This window comes from Lagopus muta, chromosome 1 (genome assembly GCF_023343835.1).
Source record: "Lagopus muta isolate bLagMut1 chromosome 1, bLagMut1 primary, whole genome shotgun sequence".
Lineage (NCBI taxonomy): Eukaryota > Metazoa > Chordata > Aves > Galliformes > Phasianidae > Lagopus > Lagopus muta.
In genome coordinates, this window is record NC_064433.1 from 57,872,092 (window position 1) to 57,896,351 (window position 24,260).

A 24,260-nucleotide genomic window follows, 5' to 3' on the forward strand; every position below is an offset into this window, starting at 1 on the left:
TCCCATTCCATCATGGGTATCGTATACTTTGAATTTGAGGAGCTTAATCTTTTAAGAGAAGAGGAAGTCTTTGAAGTTATCTGCTTGTAACAGATAAATAATGTGTGTATATGGAAAAGTTGCAATGTATTATGAGAGGTGTATTACTGTTCATCTAAATTGGAAATCAAAACACCTGTGTTTTCTGGAGTTACTTCAAACTTGAACTACGAAGTTCTCCCTCCCCTATTCTTTTGTCACAATTTTGCTGCATACTACGTCTAGCAGTACTGAAGCAACCAAAATGGGAAACATTCTTGTCTATTATTTAATGGCTGCAGATTACCCTCTTGTATCTCTGCTCAGCTAAATTGCAGTAGTTTTGTGCTGGGTGCCTTCTGCAACCACTTCACTTAAGCAAAAATACAAATAATATCTATGAAATGAGTCCTAGTTGCCTCCAAATAGACAATTTGCATTTCTGATTTAAAGAAAGAAACACACAGCTGTGACACCTCTTGTTTTCAGAACACAACACCACAGGGAAACCAAGCAATAAGGCAAGGCTGCATTTGGCATTAATAAGCAATTGATTGCAAAAAGCAGAGGAAATTCTGACAATTAAATTGTTTTTTAATGGCAACTGAGTATGCTCACAGGAGGAGGTAGTGAGCTTTTCCAGTGCAGATTGTAAGGGTAGTGAAGTACCAAGGAAAAGTGAAAATGTCCAAAAAATAAACTGAACAATGTAGTCATAATGGCATCTGGTGATGATTATGTCTATGAGGCTTTTTGACCAATGTTTTTATACTATTTTAAAGCTGTATGATATACCAGAGATTTGATTTCACTCTTCCATTAATTCCATTAATGTTCATCCATCAAGATAATCTCATAAATAAGTACAGATATACTACATAGTATTCAGAATTGCGAGGATTTAAACATTTTTTGTGAGGATTTACAGTTTTTGGTTGTAGTAGATTCTGTTTGCTAATACACTACACAGAGGAGTGTGAGAACAGAAGGAAAAAAAATATGCCACAGTAAAATATTGTCTGAAAATGAAATGTGTTGCAGCCAAAACAATGTTACAGGATAAAATGACCTGTACCTCAGTGTACCAGATACCCAATAGGTACACATAAAGTGTCTCAGGTTGGTAAATACTATGCTGAAAACATCTATACCTTTCCATGGCTTCCTTGAGGCTTTCACAGTGGTCACTGTTAAGCATGGTAAACATTTAATTGGAAAGCAGACAAGGAGTGCCTTCAAACAACAGGAGGTCTGTTGTCTGTGATGCTTTTTTCTGCATGACTATATTTTGTTCATGTCCTAGCAGAGTAGGATCAAATAATGCTGGAACTCTATGAAAGAACCTGAGCTCATTTTCAGCTGCATAGCTTGAAAACAAGGTAAGAAATATATATAATGCCAGGACACTGAGCATTTCTCAGGCCAAGTTCATTCTGAATAATCATTTCCTCTTAAAGTTGTTTTAGCACTTATAAAGCATTTGAGGCTTGTTTTTTGGTTGCTTTAAAGAGTGGAAGCCTTACTAATTTTGTCTTCTTGTATTTTCTACTTAGTAATAGCCAGGTCTTTTCCTGGAGATAACCATGGCTCATTTTGTGTGTGTATGTGTGCAGGCACAATTCTTTCAGGAGGCACTTGCCAAGGCAGATGCAAGTGTCCAGTGTTGATTTTAACATGGGGACAGATCCAATTTTACAAAGGGGAGAGACAACAACCAGCATTGGGAGAATAAAACCAGAACTCTACAAACAGAAGTCTGTGGATTCCGATGGGCAACAAGAAGATGTGAAAACATGTGGAAAACTTAATTTCACTCTCCGGTATGATTATGAGAACGAACTTTTGGCTGTCACAATTGTCAAAGCCTTAGATCTGCCTGCTAAAGACTTCACAGGAACATCTGACCCCTACGTTAAGATTTATCTGCTTCCAGATAGGAAAAAGAAGTTTCAGACACGAGTTCACAGAAAGACATTAAATCCTGTCTTTGATGAAACCTTTCAGTTTCCTGTAGCCTATGATCAACTCAGCAACAGAAAATTGCATTTCAGTGTTTATGATTTTGACAGATTTTCTAGACATGACATGATTGGGGAAGTAATTCTTGATAACCTTTTTGAAGCCTCAGATCTCTCCAGGGAAGCCAATGTATGGAAAGACATCCACTGTGCAACCACCGTAAGTAATGTGTTCCAAACCTATTAATGTGATATTTTCATTTCCATTTTGTAGTTCATGGCAGAGCATCCTGCTTATCAGCAGATGCTAGAAGGAATAAATAAATATATGAATAACTAAACTCTTGTCAATATTTCCCTTTAAGCATAGAGAAAAAATGCTTAGGAAGCTATAAAATTTAATTACTGAAATAATCTTCTGGGAACATATAGTCATTCTTATAGCTCACTGTGCAGATGTAAATTAGATTTATCAATTAAATAATATGTCACAAAAAATCACCGTTCAAGAATAACTATTAATATTTTTTTGGTAGGAAAATACCTTGTCCTTCCAAGTGATCATCTATTAAGAAACAGAACCCATTCTCCTCTTTTTAGCAGATTTTCAATACTTGTGAAACTTGTGAGACAAGAGAGGCTAAAAATGCTTGAAATTCTTTGCTTGCTGCCCTTTGCTTAGAGTCCCCCAGTAGATGTGTCTCTGTTGCTGTTGGTTACTAGCAAAACTCAAGAGACACAAGCAAGGAGAGTTAGGAAATATGAATTATTTGTTGTTTATTTTTACAAGCAAGAGAAGAAGGCCCGCACAATTCACGCATAGAATTGGTGAGAAACTATCATCAGAAAACTCAACAGTCCCCAACCATTATCAACTTAAAAATCTTCCCTGGTTAGAATTTGAGAAGAAACGGCAAAACACTGTTTTTAGATGGTTTGGTTGTTTTGATGAATTGGTTGGTATTTTCAACTAAAATGCTATTTTTATAGAAATTTTCCCCTCCACTGCTCTGTGGAGATAACCAAAATAGTCTGTCATCCTGGTTTTTAAGAAATACTAGACATTGCATCAGGGGCAGAATCTTCACACCATTTCTTCAGTAGAGCCAGAGACTTCCCATATCTCTTCTCTTAAATATTCTCATGCTGTGCATACCTGGATGGTGGAATCTAGGTGTGCATGACTAAGAGGACAAGAAGGACTTGGATTTGCTCACTAGTTTGAGCATGAGTGACATATTTCCTGAGAAAGGAGAAGACCAGACAGCAGAACATAATGACGACAATTTTCAGTAGTGAATTCAGGAAAATAATTATTTATTTCAACTGTGAGGTTTACCAAATTGCTGTGAACAGTCTCTGGCACAGCTCCAGAAAAACACATCTCTGTATGCTTTGTTTGATCAAACTCAGATTTCAACTTAAGGATGATGTTCTCAATCTTTAAGTTAAATCTGTGTTTAAGGCCTTGAGATAATATAGTACTAATATTTTTATATTTGTATATATATATATACTTATATGCATATATATTTCTTCTAGTGTTGGTATTATCTCTAATACTTTAGTAATAATTTATATGCTTACTGTTTTTTTTGCAACAGACGAGTGTGTCTTTAGCTTACAATTAGATTTCAGTAATTTAGAATCCCTGGACTGTCCCATCATTTTAGGCAGATTGAAATGGCATAGCAGATGGTGCTGTTGAGAGAGAGATATACTATAGAGAGACTAATATACATCTGGAAGAAAAAGTCTGCTAATCTTGGCACTGTATTCTAATCGAAGTTTCTTCTTCTCTAAGAGTTAGTACACACAGTTGCAGTGCTTAGTTTGTTCTGCCCATTTTAATCTGTATGAAGTTTACGATAAACCATCTAGCATTTGGATTTCAGCCTTTCTGCCACTGTAGCTTATAGTATTCCATATGCATAAATTTTCCCTACATCATTAACAGTAAACACTTGCACACAAAATATTTTCAAGCATTCAGTGGCTGTACGCACTTTCACACGCTTCACCTAATTCTCAGCAAATTATGTAATAAACTGGTGTAATTGTTTTTTGGTTTTTGTTTTTGTTTTTTTTAATCCTGTCAAAATGGAGCCCTCCTATAAGGTGTCCTGTTACTATATGTGCAATGTGCTGCCTTGTGTTTTACTTCTGCTGTTTCATGTAGATTAAAATTTGGTTAGTAATAAAGGTTGCTAATTCTGACATTTCAGAAACTGTGAGATGAGGGAGCCAATCCTGCACAGCAAGAAACAGCACGTAAGATACTAGTCAGTGGGGAATTACAGTACTGCGTTCCAGATCTAAAGATCTGGAGATCTGGAGATCTAAAGATCTAAAGTTTCCCAGAGTCACTAACTAGCTATTAAAAAACTAACACTTGCCAGAGTCAATGGAACTTGGATCAAGCCTTGAAAAACATGATCTGCATGGTTTTGCAATAAGTAAAAAATAACTATATCCAAGACAGGCATATTTTGATTTTCATAAAAAACTTGTAATTTAAAAGAAAAAGAAAAAAAGAAAACTGGGGTTCTCAACAGGAAAGCACTTTCACTGTAAGGAGGAATCAAGACACCCACATACAAATATATTTCCCTCATGTTTTTTCCTTCCTCACCTTTGCTCTGTTTTGTTGTATGTTGTATGAAATTTGCAGATTTACTGTTCAGATATGCTTTCTGCACCAGTGGTTTGCTCATACTTTTGCTAAATGATAAGTAGTAGAAAATGGTAGAAGTGGTGGATCAAAAATTGGTCCAAAACTTTAAAAAGTACAGCAGAAGTGGCTTCTCTTCAGCTTTTTGTCTTCTGCATCTCTTCCATAGTCCAGGATTTTCTGTTCAGAAGATATAATGAACTTAAAAACATTCTTATTGTCTACTTGGAAAAAGCTTATTTTTATGACACAGTCTAGGAGTTGAAGATCCACTAGACAGAATTACCAGAGAAATGAACTACAAAATTTTACTGTGAAGGAAGTTGCTGCAGCAGATCAGGAGATTCTCCACTGTGTAAAGGCTGTCAGGCAGACATCTTTAGAGGCTTTGCTCGCACATCTATAAGGAGTTTTTATTTGGTAGAGGAAACACACAACCTGGGGAAGGTGAGTCTGAGTGGATGCATTGAATCCTTTTGGCCGTAAAACCAATGACTATGTGGTAAACCACAATTTGAATCCTTTTTTTGTTTCCTCTCACAATAGTTATTTGAAATGACTTAATGAAGTGCAGGATTGGTACCTCACATACTCAGTTTTATAGTTTTCAACCGTTGATATTTATTCATCTTTTGTATTTGTATTTTGTATTTTGTTCCTTTAATTTTTCATTCATATCATTGTTTCTCTGTTATGTGTTCTGTTGGAAACCTGCAGCTATTGTATAATATGTAGCATGTACCTGTTGTAAGTGCTAAAGCATTTTCATTTTTAATGTTAAATTACCAAAATAAATTTGGTGTAAAATTGGCTGTGGAAAAAAAGTATTCTAGATATCTGATGATATTAATACCCCCCAGTTTTGCTTCAACATGGGTGGTTGAACTTTCAATAAATAATCCATTATTTACTTGGTTCGTTTGATTGATTGAATTAAAAGACAAACCAGAGGCAGCTTTGGACCACCTGCAAAGGTTGTGCAGTATACTGGTATACTGTAATTCTTAGTGCACTGTAGGAAACTATTTCATAGCATCCAAGGCAAACAATATCACATGAACTGTTTAGTCAACATATCTATCTTCTTTTTTTGTAAAGTGCTTGCAAGCTTTGCATATATTTCTGAAGTTTGTTATTACCTATATACTGTACGTTTTTGTTTGTTTGTTTGTTTTTAAATCAACAGAAAAAGAAAATTTGAATAGCTAACAAGAATTTAAGTGCCAGTACTTAGTATCATTAAAACATTTAGGCAAAAAGGACACTTCTTGAAATGATCTAATATTTTCTGGATGTGAAAGTTCATCAACTTCTGATTCTTATTTGAAAATTGATGGACTGCTTTGGAAACATCTGCCTCTGATGTCATTGCCCAAAATATTGGTGGAAAGTAAATCAAACACAATTGAAGCCCATTTACCCAGGGCTATTGCAGCTTTCCTTAGTTTTCCCTGTAGTTTACAATTTTATAAGTGGATAAAAGTAGCATGCTGGACTGAGTAATGCAATAGTGGTACAGAGCTAATAACAATTTCTCTTATGTAGTCAAACCTTGAGGCCACGTTATTTGGATTATTTTATTTATTGACATTCAAAGAGCGGAACTATCAGGAGCTGTTTTATTACTGGCAATGTAGGGGACTATGCCATGCAATTAGCCATCCTCATCAGAATGGTTTTACCTTACCATTTCAGGAAATGTCCATAAAAGCTGTGAAATAATGTTGAATGCATGTGAAAGAGTGAAGTCTTGTAAGCACAGAAACATTTTTTACTTCTGTAATAGTAACAGTGCCTTTATAGCCAAGAATAGCTGGCACTTGCCATTTCCAATCTATCCTGATAATATAAAAGATCCATATGATTACCTACTGCTCTAATGAGAGAATACTCTGGTCAGTCTTTATAGGAAAAGTGCTTAGGTTTTTTATTTAGGTTTGGGACTTCTTTCAGCCCAGTTCATAGCCAGAAAAGACAATTGAGAAAGAATGGGTTTCTTACTAGCCCCTGAAAGCAGCTTCAATTGTTGAATATTTCTTTTCATTTGAAACAACAGATCATTTGAATATTCTGTCTTGCTAAAAGCTAACTACTACTTTTGATCTACCTTAAATGTAAGAGATATTAGATGAATGAAGAGGGTGGTTTACCCTGAGGAAACTAATATTTCTGCCTCCAGGTGGTAGCTGAGCTTCAAGTGACCTCTGAATTTCTTGCTGCTGATTTTCTCTTAGTGATCAATTCATTGCTCCTTCAGATGAATATATCTGAAGTTACTTAGTTACTGTTCCATTCGCCTGCCAGTGGACACCACGTTTAGATCGCACACGTATCTCTGTTCCTAGTTGTTCTGAGCTTCCTTGCTGGTGAGAAGTATGAAACTACCCCCTACATGCATAAGGCAGATATTTAGGTACAGAAGGATTGACAAAACCAGCACCCAGGAGGCTTCCTGGTCTCCTGTTGGGAGCATTCAGCCTGCAAGATCCTAACTGCTGTCTCAGGGAGTCCTCCTTCTGTGATCAGAATCACAATCAGAAACTACTACCCAGAGCAATCAGGACATCGGGCTAAAGCAAACATTAGGCCTCCTGAAGAGGAAGACACAGTCATTATGAAGCAACAGACCCCAATGTCTCTATACCATCTTCTACAGAGGCAAGAACAAACACAAATCTCATTGATTCATTTTCCAGGAGACCCACTCAATCAATAAGTGGTGCTGGGAAGAAGAAAAAGAGCTGAATTTTGTATCCAAAGAATAACAGAAGAGGGAAGTAAATATTAGCCATGAGGACAAGATTTCCAAAGTGAAATCCCATTGAGAGATGATAGAATTAGCTGTCCTATGCAGACGTCATGCAATTTTGACAAGGTCTGTGCTGGCATAAATAGCATCAAATTCAAAATGTATAGATGAGAAAACAGTATTCAAAAAGTCCAAAGGTCTAATTTCTGCCACTGCTTTATTATTATTATTAATAATAATTATTATTATTACATACTGTACATAAAGATAGTTTTTAATATGTCTGAACAGCTAAGAATTCAGAAATGTGTCTGAATAATTTCTATGTTAACTAGAAAGTGATTACTACTTAGTACAGGCACTCACTCAACATACTGCAGGAAAATGGAAAGAGAAAATGTGTAAATCATTTCTTTAGGTGTAAAATAAATTAATGCCAATCTAAGAATTTTCTCTTGTAATCAACTCTTGTAATCATTAAAACACCATTTAAATTAGAACTATTGGGAAAGTAGTCCTCAATAGTAACATAGAGATTAAAAATTAAAATTATTAATTATTGAAGATTATGACCATGAAATTAACATGGATGGTTCATAGGAAATTCAATTTCTAGAGCAGTATTCATTATGCAAATCACTGCTATTTTAACAACAGAAGTAGAAGACACACTAGTACCAATACAAGTATATGCAATTTTGAGTTCTAGTAACATTTAGATTGTTCTTTGTAATAATCTATATTGAGTTGCTGTTAAGATTTTATTTGAATTACAAAACTTGAAAAAGGAAAGGCAAGGAACAAGCACCACCTAAACAAATGGCAAGAATACATTTATGACCAATTATTATTATTACAGAATTATTGTAAAAAGACACTTTATTTCACATATCAGCAGGACACTATGTAGATTCTCTCATTGGCAACATAACTGGTAAATAATTTTTCTCATTCAGTTTAGGATATGGTGGCAATATGTGAAAGGAAACCACCCTGAACGTGATATCATCTCCTCCTAACTTTCTCACTGGATTTGTAGGTATTCTTAGCTAAATGTTATCTCTGATTAAATTTAATGTCAAGACTGGACAAATTAATCAGAATGATTAATCGTGGTTGGACTCGATGATCTTTAAAGTCTTTTCCAATCTGAGCTATTCTACGATTCTATGAGCAACAGCAGAATTTTGTCCAGCAACAACTAAAAACCTTGATTGGGCTAATTTGTGCTCCTCTGCAAAGGTTTCAAACTTCTCTTTACAATGCTCTACTCTTTCTATGACATAACTGGGGAGCATTTCTGTAGAAATGCTTGCATAGAACTAAGTGTGAAGATGTGAGTACTGCTCTCTGGTGGGTCTGATGACAAAGTAATAGAATAAGGATGATTTTTTGTCCAACTTTGCCAACCTCTGGACTGATATCCCAAACAGACATAGAACAATGAATGTGTACAGATACTTGGTAACTGGTTAGTGTATCCACTATGAGGTGGTTGCTTTTGTAGGATGATAATTATGGTATTCAAAAAAGAATCTACATTCTGTATCTAAAAAATCAAATTAATCTATGTAGCTAACAGACATACTTACAGTCTGTTTCCTCTGTTTTGTTTTAGCACTGATGTAACAGAAAATGGATTGAATAGATAGACTGGGAGCCATAAGAATAACTGAAACTGGTGTAGTGCTTACCACCGTTCCAGTTCCTTAGTTGTCTATTATGTCTTCCATACACAAAAGGAAAATAAATAGGGAAGGAAAAAAAAAAAAAGAAAAAAAAAAGATATGCAGTACCATCAAATGCTTCTTTATGTATTAGTGCAGCTGTGCTTGATGCTGGTAGTTTTTATTCTTTGCTTATTGGGTTTTGTACCTCTTATTGTAATTTGATGGAGGGGATAATGATTACAAGAATCTGCATAACTACTGTTAATTAAAATTTGAGTATAGTTTAAAAAGAAAAAAATATCAAAATGGGCCAAGAAAAGATAGAAAATGTCATGAGAGTTACATAGGTACTGCTATAACAAAAGTTATAGGAGAATATGTGGTACATGTAAAGCAGTCAGAAGGATAGTTCAGATTTGCATGAGATGCTGCTGCTGGTTCCGGGCCTGTGTGCTCTGAATCGTGGTTTTTTGAAGTGGATTGCAGTGCAGATGTAGTTAATGATGTTGTCTGTAACTCAGCTTTCGTAGATTTACTCAAACTAAAGGGTTCCTGTCAGATGAATTGTGTGAACTTAATTACCTAGTGTATTATACAGTGAGAGGAATACAAATTTTCTAGAGCAATGGGATTCTGAAGTAATTTAAATCCTATTTTTATATCTCAATTAAAAGAAATAATACTTAAGTACCCAAGGTGTTCAAAAATGTTACTCATGATAGTCAGTTTAATAGACAAAGGCTTTCAGAAAAAGTTTATATGTTAACTTACTTTGTTCATTACCTATGTCTGAACTTGTGTATTCATCTCCAAATTCATGGCCCTCTAGCACACAAGTTATGAAAAACAAAATAAAATGTGTGATATCCCCGCCATTTCATGTGGTGCCCAATCTCTGATGCTTATGTATATATATGTAATTTTATCCTTAACCTTTCAAAAGAAAATTTAAAAGTTCAAGATTCTTGGGCTTCACCCTGAGTTCCAAAGAATATGTATTTTAGTTATATTACTTTTAATATCTTAGTTTTCAGTTGCCTGATAATTTCTAGAGGTCTTAACATAACTTTTACAGTTATAACCATAAAATATAACCATAAGAATTCACACAAGTATGAAGAAAGACTACCAGTCTTAACAGATATTCAGAACAGAAATTTAGTAAAAATATTAGGAATTTCAATTCCTTGCTAATAAAAAAGACACCACAATAGATTAATAAGTAAATAAATAAGTAAATGTGCAAATGCTGCAACTAGTATCAAATCAAAAGGAGAAAAGCATCAGAATTGTTTCAAAGGATTCTGAAAGGATTTGTATTTGACCTCAGAGGACCATGGGAACTCCTAACCGCTGGTAATAGTCTATCACAGCTGGTTCTCTTTACCAGGAGAGTTACATGGTGTCAGATCAGTGCAGTGTAGCTACTGATTTTATTTCTAGCTTTCTGATCTTATGACAATATGCTGATAAATGTCTTTGACATAGACAAGGGTGTTTATCTGAAATAGTATGTGTTCTAGCTTACTGCAGAATTTACCTATTTTCATAGCACAGGTAGTAGCATGAGTATTATTCTGCCATATGAAAATCAGATTTTTCAGGGTGAAGTGAGCCACCTTTTCCCCAGATATAGATCATAGGAGGTCTCAAGGGATGCCTGAATAAATAGTGGAATGGTAGAGAGCCTTTTCCCTGGGAAAAACTCATCCCTTATTACTTCAAACTGAAGAGTATAACAGAGCTCTGGTAACTTCAATACACCCCTTTTCATGGCCTGATGTGTGGGCTGAAAACCTCACCCTCATTCGTTATCCAGGCATTATGTTGCATTAGGCATGTTGCTTATCATTTTGTGGTCAAAAACACTATGTTTGATTGCAGGAAATTTTACAAGTTCTTTTCTGAGATAATATATATATTCAGTACGCAAGGTTTAGAAAGGAAAGAAAAAGGGTTGAGAATTAGTATCAAGTCGTTGTCATTTTGTTCAGCACTGATGGTTTTCATGAGTCTTAGATTAATAGATAGATTAATAGATTAATCACCACTAATAGATTAACCGCCACATGGAGCTTTGCAAGTGTTTTGAGCAGTGCATTTTTTAAAAACACTTAAGTTATGGTAAATAGTCCTGTATGAACTGTTGTTTATCATTTAATCTCACTCAAATTTCTGAGTGTATACAATTTATCTTCAGAATGTAATAACAGAAGATTCAAGTACATTCTCCCGTCTTGGAAAAAAATTATTTTCTCCCTATTCACCTACACAAATCAACTCTCTGGAGGAAGAATTTATGACCTCTTAGTCTTTTTCATGATCTTCTCACTGTGCTCCATGACCGAACCCATCGTCGTCACCTCCCTCAACTCAGGCTTCACACTTTGAATAGCTGAATGTGAGGGAAGTGCATTTTCTTTTCAAAGAAAAGGATGAGATGTCTTTCATATACGTATATGAGGACCAGTGATCAGTCTAAATTCAGAAAGTAATGGTAGCAACTGAAGCTGTGTTTAAAACACGGATTCCACACATGACAAACCTGTTAAGTATAACACAGGACAACTATCACTTTAATAAATAATTGAAATTGAAAAGGATTACACTTCATTTGTTCAAGTTTTTTGCAATTAAAAAAAGTGAATTTGTTCGCTATCTGTGTGGGTATTCTGTGGTACAAAATTGTGCAGTTTGTGTGGCTAAGTAAGAAACTGGACAAAGGGGAGTACAAAATGACTCTATTATGTAGACTGGATGAGCTAAATAATTTTGAAATCCTGAGAAACCCTGACAAGCATGAAATCTACCCATGGAGAATGCATGGGTACACATGCACAGCACTCTTAATACTTAGAACAGAATCACAGCAAAATGACTGAACTTGTGAACTGACCAACCTACACAAAAGTCAATCTTTTATTAACAGTGCAACAGAGATTTTAAAGCTATTTTAAAATTACATTCTTCTATCTAGAGTTCACAGTGCAGGAAAAAAAAAAAAATAAAAACTACCTATGCATGTGATTAAGTCCATCTTTATTCAAGAAAGATTTGAAGTATCTATTTCAGGTTTAAGCATTAACCCAAGGGAAGCTAGTAAGACTTCATATATATAGCTGAACAATGTGAAAAATCCTCACTCTGACTCACAGCTATAAGCAACATGTTTGTCATCTACCCAGCAGCAATTATTTCACCATGCATCATTTAAAAATATATCATGCTCACCTTCTGATGTTAGATCAGCTGCAACATAAATCCAGCTCAACTCAAATTTGTAATCTCAGGGTAGTTGCTGGTCTGACAAATAAAATACTAAAGCTGAGAATTAAAAATAAGCATTTTAGTGAAGTTAAAAATAATCCTTCAAGATCATACGAGCATGCTTGAGAATTGCTGCCTTACTGAGCTGACAGCCTTACAAGATCTTTACAAGCTATTATTTAAAAATCCTGACTTGTTCTTAGCGTGTTGTAGTAGGGTTAATTATGTTTGCTTGTTTGAGGAGGAGGAGTAGGAAGTTATTTACTATCTTAAAAGAACAGGAATAATTCAGAATATAACTAATATCTGAAGAGCTAAACTTGCATGATATTAAGAAATTATATGTTCTTGTGTATAATTAAGGAAAAAAAAATAAAAAAAAAACCTCTCTTCCTTAGATCCCATTCATCAGATGTTGTTGTATCTGAACTATATAGCATTTTTTTTTTTAATTTACAACACATTGTCACAGCATAGATACTATTTCTCCATGAGTATCATCAAGATCCTTTCTTTTCTATCTGTCCTAGTGTAAGATCCTCCTGGAAGCTGTCCTTGAGGCAGGAAAGTTTGAGGTGCTACTCCTTTGCTTTATCTTCTTCTGAAACAAAGTCATCCACTAAACAGAGTAAAATGAATAAGGCTAGTAATGTTTAGAAGCACATTCATTTTTTTGAAGCTCTCAGACAGGATGAACCTTTCAGATACTTACATATGTGAATGAATAAAACTGCTGCATTCATTTCAGTGGCTAAAATGCAAGGAAATCTAAGTGATCTAAATATCCCACTTGATTTCTTTATACTGGATATAATGCAATCTGAGTTTTTCCAAAAGAAAAGTGTGAAATTCTACATTCAGCAGCTTCTCTAACTGTGAATTCAACATGAATGCCAGGAATTCCAGAAAAATTTGGCTATGCTTTTGATTTAAATTCTCCATTTAGTAATTCTAGATCCTGTCATTAAAATATTATCCTATTGGTACTCTTTCTGTATGCTCCAAATATTCTTGTTTTCTGTTTCTCTTCATTCATATCAAAAGATGTTTCTCTTCATGGTAAAAATATTTCTGAATTTCAGCATGGTATGAACTGAATTGTTGGCAGTGTAATTAGATTTCTAATAATTGCTTTTCTCTTCCAGGAAAGCATAGATTTGGGTGAGATCATGTTTTCCCTTTGTTATTTGCCTACTGCGGGGAGAATGACATTAACAGTCATCAAATGCAGAAATCTCAAAGCAATGGATATAACTGGTGCATCAGGTGAATCTACTTCTTTTTTAAGCAGCATAGCAGAGCTTACTCAGAAAAGAGACAAAAAACCTCTTCTTTTACTGCATGTTTAGCATGGTTCTGAATGGAAGTAGCATCAGAATGAGTATAGCACCTATGTATGTCACACTGAGAGTACGGCCTCCTATTTATTTCCATGGAAACTACAATAGCTATGAAGATCACAATAACACTATTTGATAGAGCAAATTCTCAGTTACAAAACGCTATTTTTCAATATAGTCTCCACCATTAGCTGCGCATTTTTGTCAACAATGAAAAAGAGCCCCCATTCCATGCTTATAAATGTCTCCACCAGCAGAAGTCACCCACAATTTCATAGCTGCTGTAACAGCATCACTGCTGAAATGCACCTCCTACCTCCTCACTGTTCTCACATCTGATGTTTGGTCTTCATAAATGTTCAGCAAGTACTGATGTATTTCAATGGGTGTGTTTTTTTTCTGCATGGAATTCACAATAAAGCACCGTTGTTTCTTACACACTTCCATGTCAGATGCCATTTTGCCATCCTTCCCCTCTGCTGCTATCTATTGCACAGCAACAAAATGTAGTAGGATATTGTCAGGAAGGTTCAATTTCTGCTGCCATACCACCAACGTCTGTCTCTGACATCAAGGCCCAACATAATAAAATAGGAGAAATTACTTTTGGGGCAACCTTCATATCTGCTATCTTTGGTGTGGTGTTTGGCACATCCATTCAGAAAGTTTATACCTTTCCATCGCATTGACAGCGCATTGGAAGCATGGATTCCCAAGGTCACTAAAGATATTGCATTTTATGTCTTATAAGTATGACATACCTACAGAAATATTGTATATATGCTACATGTATGAATGGCTTTGAGTCCAAGTACACACAACTTACTGTCTGTTACTTAGATCCATATGTCAAAGTGTCACTGATGTGTGAGGGTCGAAGACTGAAAAAGCGGAAAACAACCACAAAGAAGAATACACTCAATCCCGTTTATAACGAGGCCATCATCTTTGATATCCCTCCAGAGAATGTGGACCAGGTCAGCCTCTCAATTGCAGTGATGGATTACGATCGGTAAGCAATGTTTTCTCTCCAAACATTAATCTTCAGTTAGACATTATCTGATCATTGCAAGCAACTGATTTCTACCTCCCTGAACTTTCGAGTAAGTCAGTGTCACAAAAAATAAAGTATCTGTGCCTTTCCTGAAGAGGTTTTAAGCTTCCACTACTTTTAGAACTCAGTCCATGATGTATGTGGTAAGGAAGAAGCTTGGATAGAACTGCTTGCCTGCCTCTAGCAGTGACATGCTTTCTGTCCCCATCTAGATGCTATACAATGTAAAAGTTTGTCAGTTGTGGCTCCTGGTTTAAAAGACACTTGTGCCTCCAGTTTCTATTTAAATGCCAGGTATCTAAAATCACTGGAAGTTTAGATGACTAAGAAAGAGTTAGGTGCCTAATTGCCTCATTGAATTAAGCCACAATTAATTATTTGGATGAATCCTTCAGTTCATCCCTCACTGATTACACATCTTAGCTTCAACTAATCTGTATCCTTACTGAGAATTGAGGAGATTCCTACTCAAAGCAGCTCAAATATTGCAAAGTAAACTAGACTGTGACTGACAGTACTGTGTCTGATCCAAGTCTGCTTCCTTCCAGGGCTATTCATAATGAGCTCTTGAGATTGCAGGGCAAATAAACAGTGAAAGACCAGTTTACTTATACAAAATGTCAGATTATCTTTGCTCACCATCAGATTTGATTCTGCTTCTATAAATTCTGTTAGGAAGAGGTTCAGATGCGAAAGGGACACTGCAACACCACTGGGGGGAGAAATGTAGAGCAACTTGTGCTCCTCCAGTATTCTCCAGCTGCTCCCTTCAAAACGTTGACTAAATGGAAAGTAGGAAATGTTAGTCTCAGGTACTTGTAGGGAGGTAAGGAAAAGGACTTTCTGGGTTCCCTCAGCAAGTCTATAACACTGCTGGGAATTCTGAAATACTAAGGTAAACCTTTCACTGCTGTAACACCTTGTCTTTCACATTTTTAGCAGAAATTCCAATGATATTAATTAGATCTAGGATATATAGTGTGAATTACATCTGAAACATCTGGAACAAGAATTTATTCTCTGGCATCTTCCATCACCTTCCCGTACAATAAAACTTGAGCGTACTCTCCTTGAGTGTTTTGGTCTGTAAAATTGTAATGGCAAAGGTTAAGTCTTCATCACTGTTTTTATAGCTCCTAGAAATAGTCTGGGAGTGGCTGAAGGTTTTGGATGATATTACAGAATTTCTTATTGCCACAAATCCACTAAAACTAATATCTGTAATAAATACCAGGAAAATCTTGGACATATATTCTATGTTGCATGAAACTAGTAACCTGAATTATACATCAAATGTTATTAAAACTGCATTCAAAAATAATTAGCTTTCTTTACAATTCTCAGCGTAGGGCACAATGAGGTCATTGGAGTATGCCGGACAGGAATAGATGCTGAAGGGCTTGGAAGAGATCACTGGAATGAAATGTTGGCTTACCCACGTAAACCAATAACTCACTGGCATCCTTTGGTAGAGGTAAGAAGTAGCACAGTTTTCTCCTCCAGAGTGTATTGCATGTTTAGGGTTATTTTCTCTCTCCCATTTATGTGCTTCTATGAATCATGAAGATCAGCACATCATTGTTGCAGCTTCCCATCTATCACACTGCTATAATACCCTCTGCACAACCTATGTCTGGTTGATTAAGTTTATTGCTTATTATATCTGCCATTTCATACATTTTCATGAGGGTACCACATGTTACAGCACTGTAACATTAAAACCTTTAAAATTCCTTAGATTTTGATCTTGCATCTGCAAACTGTTTTTCTTGCAGTTACCTGGCCGAGCAACCAGTTTTGATAGCCAGGGATCTTGTTCATCACCAAAACCACCACTTACACCTTAGGGAACAAGAGCGGATTCATCAGGTTCAGTATCCAGTGCTCGCATGTAACTCACATCTACATAAACAGGTTTGGATTCCACAGATGAACTGCATCCATATTTTTGTATTAAAATGCATTTTTTCCTATTCTAAGTCCTATATTACAGTTTATAATAATTTCTTACCGTATGAATGAAGTTGACTTGAGCCAAATATAATCCTTTCTCAAAAAATTCACTCACCTGTTTTTTCTCTGGTACATACCCAGTATCAGATCCAATATATTTGAATAGATATAGAAATCGAAAAGAACACTCCCTAAAGCAATTCAAAACCACTGCAGATTTGGATGCTTAATTCTTCTGAGAGAGAGCAAATAGTCATATATGGCTCTTGTAAATCTCATCTAAATTGAACTAAATTTTATATGGCTTCTCAAAATAACACTTCAAGCTGAACACTGCATGAAAAAGAAAGAAATAAAGAAAGAAAGGAAGTGAGAGAGAAATAGAGAAGGAGATAGAAACAAAGAAATAATAAGAAGCAGAAGAAGAAGAAGCAGAAGAAGGAGAAGAAGAAAAAGAAGAAAAAGAGGAAAAAGAAAAAGGAAAAGAAAAAGGAAAAGAATAAGGAAAAGGAAAAGAAAAAGGAAAAGAAAATAAAAATAAAAATAAAGATAAAAAGAAAGAAAAAGAAAAAGAAAAAGAAAAAGAAAAAGAAAAAGAAAAAGAAAAAGAAAAAGAAAAAGAAAAAGAAAAAGAAAAAGAAAAAGAAAAAGAAAAAGAAAAAGAAAAAAAGAAAAAGAAAAAGAAAAAGAAAAAGAAAAAGAAAAAGAAAAAGAAAAAGAAAAAGAAAAAGAAAAAGAAAAAGAAAAAGGAAAAAAAAGGAGAAAAAAAGAAAAAGGAAAAGAAAAAGGAAAAGAAAAGAAAAAGAAAAAAGAAAAAGAAAAAGAAAAAGAAAAAGAAAAAGAAAAAGAAAAAGAAAAAGAAAAAGAAAAAGAAAAAGAAAAAGAAAAAGAAAAAGAAAAAGAAAAAGGAAAAAAAAGGAGAAAAAAAAAGAAAAAGAAAAAGAAAAAGAAAAAGAAAAAGAAAAAGAAAAAGAAAAAGAAAAAGAAAAAGAAAAAGAAAAAGAAAAAGAAAAAGAAAAAGAGAAAGAAAAAGAAAAAGAAAAAGAAAAAGGAAAAGAAAAAGAAAAAGAAAAAGAAAAAGAAAAAGAAAAAGAAAAAGAAAAAGAAAAAGAAAAAGAAAAAGAAAAAGAAAAAGAAAAAGAAAAAGAAAAAGAAAAAGAAAAAGAAAAAGAAAAAGGGAAAAGAAAAGGGAAAAGAAAACAACAGTAATTACTGTCACATTTTAACTATTTGAAGTTCTTTCTTTGAACAAGGTGGAAACACTGATCAAATATCCTCTGAAGCCACATTGGCTGAGTAGGACCCTACAGGCTTCACTGGGTCTTAGTTCAGCCTTTATGGAAGAGGTCCCGTGACTGGATCTATGCAGTTATAATATTCCAGCAATCAGGATGCCTGCTGCACCTACAGGAACTCATTAAAGTGTCTGGCATAGCTACCATGTGCACCGAGGCCAGCAGCTGTATTTCATAGCAGTTTTTCTCCAGTGTCACTATCTCTGCGTGACACTGAACAACAGATGTGGGTTTGTCATTATGGACAGTAAATGTGTCTTTGTGGACTTCTGTGGAGGTCGCTGTAGCACCACAGAAATGTAAGGGTCTCCCAAGCCGATGTATCTAGCACTTCAGTAGAGCCTGTTTGCTGTGTGCATTTTGCATCCCATATTCAGTCTTTAATCAGGCCAAACTGTAGGTGTGAATATATGCTCAGATGTAACATAAACTACTTTATGAATTTTAGGCATTCAAAAACATAAACAAAAGCTGTGGTTACAAAAAACTTCTTTATGTTTCTTGATTTAGTATGACAGTGTGAGACTTGTTTGAAGTACTTTTAACTGAATACATAGCTCGTGTCTCTGGTCCCTCACTTGTTACCTCAAATTAGATATCCAAAATGAATTTGAGTTGTGCTTTGTATAAATATGTGGAAAAAGTAGTTGAAATGTAATAATTTCATAAACAATGCAATTCATTTATTGGAATACACATGGAGAGAAACTACAAGAAGTCATCAGCTGAGTGAGCTGATATAAAAACTGGAAGAGAACTGAATATTAATTTGTAGACATAACTTTTTTTAACATTCTAACTTCAGGCTGCTTATATATTTATTTATTTACTTACTTACTTACTTGCTTATTTATTATTAAGAGCATAGAAAAGACTGCTTGGTTGGACCTTAGATTTTGAAAGCTGAACTGCAACTAGAAAAATGTTGGAGTGGTGATTTTTTCTTTGTAAGATTTAGAGATACATGTGGGGATAGTATTTTTGCAAATCAGCATTTTTATGGAACTGCCATACATGAGAAAAATGAAAGATTTTTTTATGAGAATGGAAAAATTTGTGGAAATTAATCTGATTATGAAGGGAAAAGGGTCTTTGGAGCAAAGAACACCTTGGCGTTGGTTAGTTTGGCCTGAATGACACAAAATGAATTAATAAAGATCCGGCTACCTCCATTCCTTTCAATGATCCCTACAACAGTCAGTTATGCCTTGAAACATTTTGACTCCTCTGGAGATGCTGAGAAGGGTGTTCTTAACATTTTAGATTTATTTTTTTAAGGCAACAAAAAGGAGTAATTCAAAATGATTTCATACACGTAAAAAAGAAAGCCAAATAAACAAATAGAGCTTTCAGGTATTCCTTATTTATTATTAAAAGCACTGACAATAATGGCTCCAACTGAAGTTTTTTCAAAGTTTCAAACATCTGTTCAAAGTTGCTATCCATGTCCTCTAGAGAGAGATGCATTTCCCAGGGAGGGTTGGTTGCTAAATAATGATCCTTCCTGTTCAAGGTTGTATTTTCATCACCATACATACAGAGCTACCTTGCAGAATTTCATTTCTCTATTCTCTCTAGATGTCTAATATTTAAAATACAAGATTTATGGCCTAGATCATTTTCCCAGTGGTTTTGTGATGCTGATATAGATACGTAGATATGTATATGGAGATTGAAAAGCTATTTTGTGTATACATTTATCTTAATACAAATTATATCAGCTGTGGCCTTTGTGGCCTAGAAAATACTTTTTGTAATGTGGTACTGTAACAGTTGACTAAATATTCTTTGCACTTTCTTGCACCTAATATCCAAAAAGCTAACAATTTCACAATGAAATGTAGCATAAGTGTTCAGCAATGAGCAACATCTTTTTAAGTATTTCATTGTTATCTATGAGTATCCTGTATGTTTCATTCTGAGAAGTTAGATATTTCAATTTTCATTTCCTTAAATTTAAATTACTGTCAACCACCAAAGGAATAATTGCTCATTTTTTTCCCTGTTCTTTTTTGCTTGTTTGTTTGCTTGCTTTTGGGTGCTTGCTTTTTTTTGGGGGGGACAGGGTTGTTCAGAGAGTTTTTTATTGTTTTGTTGTTGTTGTCTTATTGTTTTGTTTTCTAATGGCTAATAACAATGCTGTATGACTACTGTGTCTATACTAGATTTATGGATGCTCTGCGTCTATGAAAAATCAGGTTGCAAAATTATCAAAATATCTAATTTCAAAAATGATCCCCTGATTAATTAGTTGCTCATCTGTGATAAATATAAATAATGCAAAATATTATAACTTTACTTTTTTTTTTTTTTTACTGCTTTCTTAGTTATCTCAAGGTAGAGTATATATTTAGCAGAACCAGCCCATTGGCTTTAGAGCCCAGTGCACAAGTTATTCTGTGAGTGCACTCATAGAAGTATCCTCTTAATAAAAGCTTAAAACAGTTAGTCAATTAATATATTGCTTTATCTAACTCTTTATTAGGAGATATAAAAGGGTTTAATTTGCAAAAGTGTTGTAAACTTCCTACTCCTGTACTGAATATGCATTTTTTACTTCTTCACATTTCTGCTATATCACAAACATTAGTCTGATTTGAGAGAAATCAAATTCAGCAAATGGTTGGTGTAAAATATATAGTAGTAATTTTAAAAGACTTTGAAAAACTCATAATCCTGAGGCTAACTCAAAAGCCTGCGATATTTTTATCAATATGTTTTACTGGAAACAGTAACTGTAGTTAATAAGAATTGTATTTTGCTCTGCAGAGCTTTTTTTTGTGCTTTCACAACAGTAAACCACAGAACTGTACAGAGAAAGTATATGATGGATTAAGTGGTTTCAGGAGAGCTGTTAAATTTTATATTTATTTTCAATAATGCACTGTAAAGTGAAAAAAAGCCCACATACAAATGTATCTAATGAGTCATTCTAGTCTTTTGGGTAAATACTGTTTTCAAACAATTGCTTCCCTTCCTAATATTAAATAAGTTTTCAGGGACCATTAGATTTGCTCTGAGCAACCATAAAATTATTATTAGGTCTATGCAAAATGTTAACTAGGACCATAGAACACAGGTAGATTTAGAGTTCCACTGGCACTGCAGACAGTAGCATAGAATAGACTATGCTCTATATTCTCAACTTTGGTTGGCTGCGTAGTATCCATCTGACAATGAAACTTTTACCATCACACACTTAGCACTAACTGACTGTTTTCCCATTATCACTCTTTCTATCTTGGGCTTCAATATAGACTGGCTTGTATATGTTCAAGCAGTAGATTCTTGACTCTTAATTTTGTCTGCATTGCCTAAAGATGATTCCTGGACTTAAAATGCAGTAATATGAAACCTGTGGGGTCCTGACCAAAAGGTGTAGGATCACTATATTTCTCATTGTCTTTCTATGAAGAGCTGTCAAAGAACTTTCCTCCTCCACAGTTCTTTATGATTGCCAGAGGTTATGGAATCAGTAACACTGGCTGTTTTTTGGCTTCTAGGAAGCACTGAGGGCAATATACATGTCTCAGGGACATGTACAAAGAAAGTGGCCAGGACCAATAAGAAAACAAAATTTAGTATGTCAAGACAAAACTTCCCCTGGAACATTTCTTTTTCAGTATATGGAAATGTTTTCACTCACCATTTTTAAGTAACAAAACTTTTTCTTTAAAGAATCAAAACCTCCTTCATTATTTTGAGCAAGCACAAAGTTTTTTCATTAGGTTATTTTTTTCAAAGAGAAAAAACAATTTTTTCTGATCTTCTTTCTATTGATGCATTTTTTGAGCAATAGTAGGAGAACTAATTTTCCAAAAAACACATAATCAATCCATCCATTTCACCTAATTTTCAGGGGTTTTTACTGGCTTCTATTTAATCATTTTGAAAGATTTTAACATGATGTTGCACAGATTATACATGATGCTCTAATTACTAGATTATTTTGCTATGTCTTTTTAATCAATTAACTGATTACATCCAATAAACTTTTATATGTGCTGATTTTTTCGCACACCATCATGTTAATTTGATTAGTGGCCTCACAAAATTTGTACACTGACTTCTGAAACCATTTGACTATATTTTAAGCATGTAAGAGTTTTAAATAAAGGTACCTATTTTAGAACTCAGTAACAGAGTTCTCCTGCTGAGAAAAAAATTTTTAAGAGATTTTTAAGAGATCCATTAATTGTGCCTGAAAAATTTGTAAAGCTTTTACTAGAGACACAAAAACTTAATTTGCACATACAAGCATTTGCACTTGCAAAAATGTGAAATTGGTACTGTTCAGCACTTCTATCAAAACAGAACACCCACACCTAATCAGAATGGATTTCAATCCATAATACATACCGGACACAGCTGTAATGACACAATTCCTTGATCTGAGAAGTTCATATGACTTTATTTCTACAAATGAATATGCTTGAACTATCTGTAGGTGTTAAAATATGACATAAGTGTTAATTAAACAGTGAGGTAACTTTTAGACAAAGTTCATATAATATCTGTCAGACCATCCAAAATGCAGATAAAATGCAGTATGTATGACAAGAATATTGATGCAAGTTTTGATAGAAAATGTTCTCTCTCATTCACACCACAGCTGAGACTCAGTTTAAGCCTCTGCTCAGAATTCGCTTTCACATGGCTTCTGAGGCTTGTCAGTCTAAACTGAGCTATCTGGTGTCAAAAAACAGATTGTGCCAGAGAGCAGACTGAAGAGCTGAGAAAGACAAAGGAAAATGTGTCAGCAGACATGCAGTTATTCAGTGCAACTGCAAACTCTCCAAAACAAAAATCTTCCCTTGGAAACTGATAATTATTCCAGTATTCATATAACCTATTCTTTCTTTACGTACATTTAAGCAAGCAAGAAAAGGGAGATGCATGAAGAAGAGCTAGCTTTAAGGATAGGAATTAAATGACGACTTATCACAGCCATTTGTGATGTCCAGAGCATCACAATACCTTAACTTCAAGATTGTCTTTTGTTTACTAGTCCAGATGAATAAATATCTCAAACACAATTTCACTTTTCCGTAGTCCAGGCTGGAAACTGGCAATCCAGGAGCTGGAACTCTAAGAAAGGATGAAGCTGTATGTGGCATTTAAATATCACAGGGGAATCTGGCCAGGAAAATGGAACTAACACCTTCAATCTTGTGCTAAGTGCAAGGGGATGCTTGATGATAGCAGGTGCTCAGGTCTGTGATTTTATATTTTATCTGATAGCACCTCTACAATGTTACTGTTGCTGGGAAACCTCTCTACTGACTCAAAGAGAATGCCTCTTCTATTGCCATGTAAAATTTTTCTTCTCCAGAATAGACAAGGAATCTTCTGTAAAATGGGATTCATTCTTCCAGAAAATCACAAAGCATGTTAAATTTACAAAACATGAAAAATCAATTAAAACTGTACCATCACAAGGACAACTCGTTTTGATGATAGTAGCAACAAGCTTTGGTGCCTCACTGATCCAAGAGAGCATTTCCTTGAGTGCTCTGTAGACCTAAGACTGTGCTTAGCACTTTATCACATTAGCACTGTTGATGACCCTCAGTATCAACACTGGCAAAATACAACTAACGACTATAAATACAGGTTAAATAGGTTATCAGAACCCCAAAGCACTATCTAGAGGGGCAGACGTAAAGATTCTCTAATACATAATTCATAACTGTGCTCTCAAAGCTGGGTCTGCAGGACATCCCACAGCTGCTGTGATGAAAGTGGAGTTCTCTGTAATAATTTATGAATACAGTATGTTGGCTTGGCTATTGGTTTCCAAATAAGTGCCAAATAAGTAATATCAGGTAGGATTCAGGAAAAAAAAAAAAGAGAGAGAGGAAAAGACAGAGAATATTTGTCAGTGGGGTGCTTCTTAGAAGAATGTGGGATTTTGAAACAGTTAATATCTGTCGTGATGGCCTGGGAGATTCATTTCATGCCCTACTCAGTCTGGAAATGCAACTCACATAAAATGGTGGAAGTTCAAGCAGGCAGAGGAAGAAATTAACAAACAAACAAATAAAAGAACACATAGGAAAAATTAAGAAATCTATTTCAGAATAGTCAAAATTTATGTCTGAGCAGGCTGTTGGAAGATACTGCTCAAGTTATATTTGGCTAGATTACACTCCATAAGCATATAGACTATTCTTTTCAAATTCCTTTGTTTGAAATATTAAAAATTGAGTACTTAAATATTTAAATAACATTCAATTTTTAATTAAGTGGAGTATTCATTACCTCTCTGAAAGAAAAGCTGCAAAT

General features: G+C 34.7%; 1 protein-coding gene across 1 annotated transcript in view; it reads left to right on the top strand.

Moving 5' to 3' along the window:
- The window catches only part of SYT10 (synaptotagmin 10), a 33,070-nt gene extending 15,931 nt beyond the window's left edge, over positions 1–17,139 (top strand). Inside the window, exons 3-7 of the mRNA XM_048968353.1 lie at positions 1,632–2,196; positions 13,479–13,599; positions 14,514–14,685; positions 16,072–16,201; positions 16,503–17,139. Coding sequence (XP_048824310.1) covers positions 1,632–2,196; positions 13,479–13,599; positions 14,514–14,685; positions 16,072–16,201; positions 16,503–16,574 — 1,060 coding nt within the window. The 3' untranslated portion in view covers positions 16,575–17,139. The remainder of the gene's footprint in view (positions 1–1,631; positions 2,197–13,478; positions 13,600–14,513; positions 14,686–16,071; positions 16,202–16,502) is intronic.
- The last annotated feature ends 7,121 nt before the right edge of the window (positions 17,140–24,260 follow it).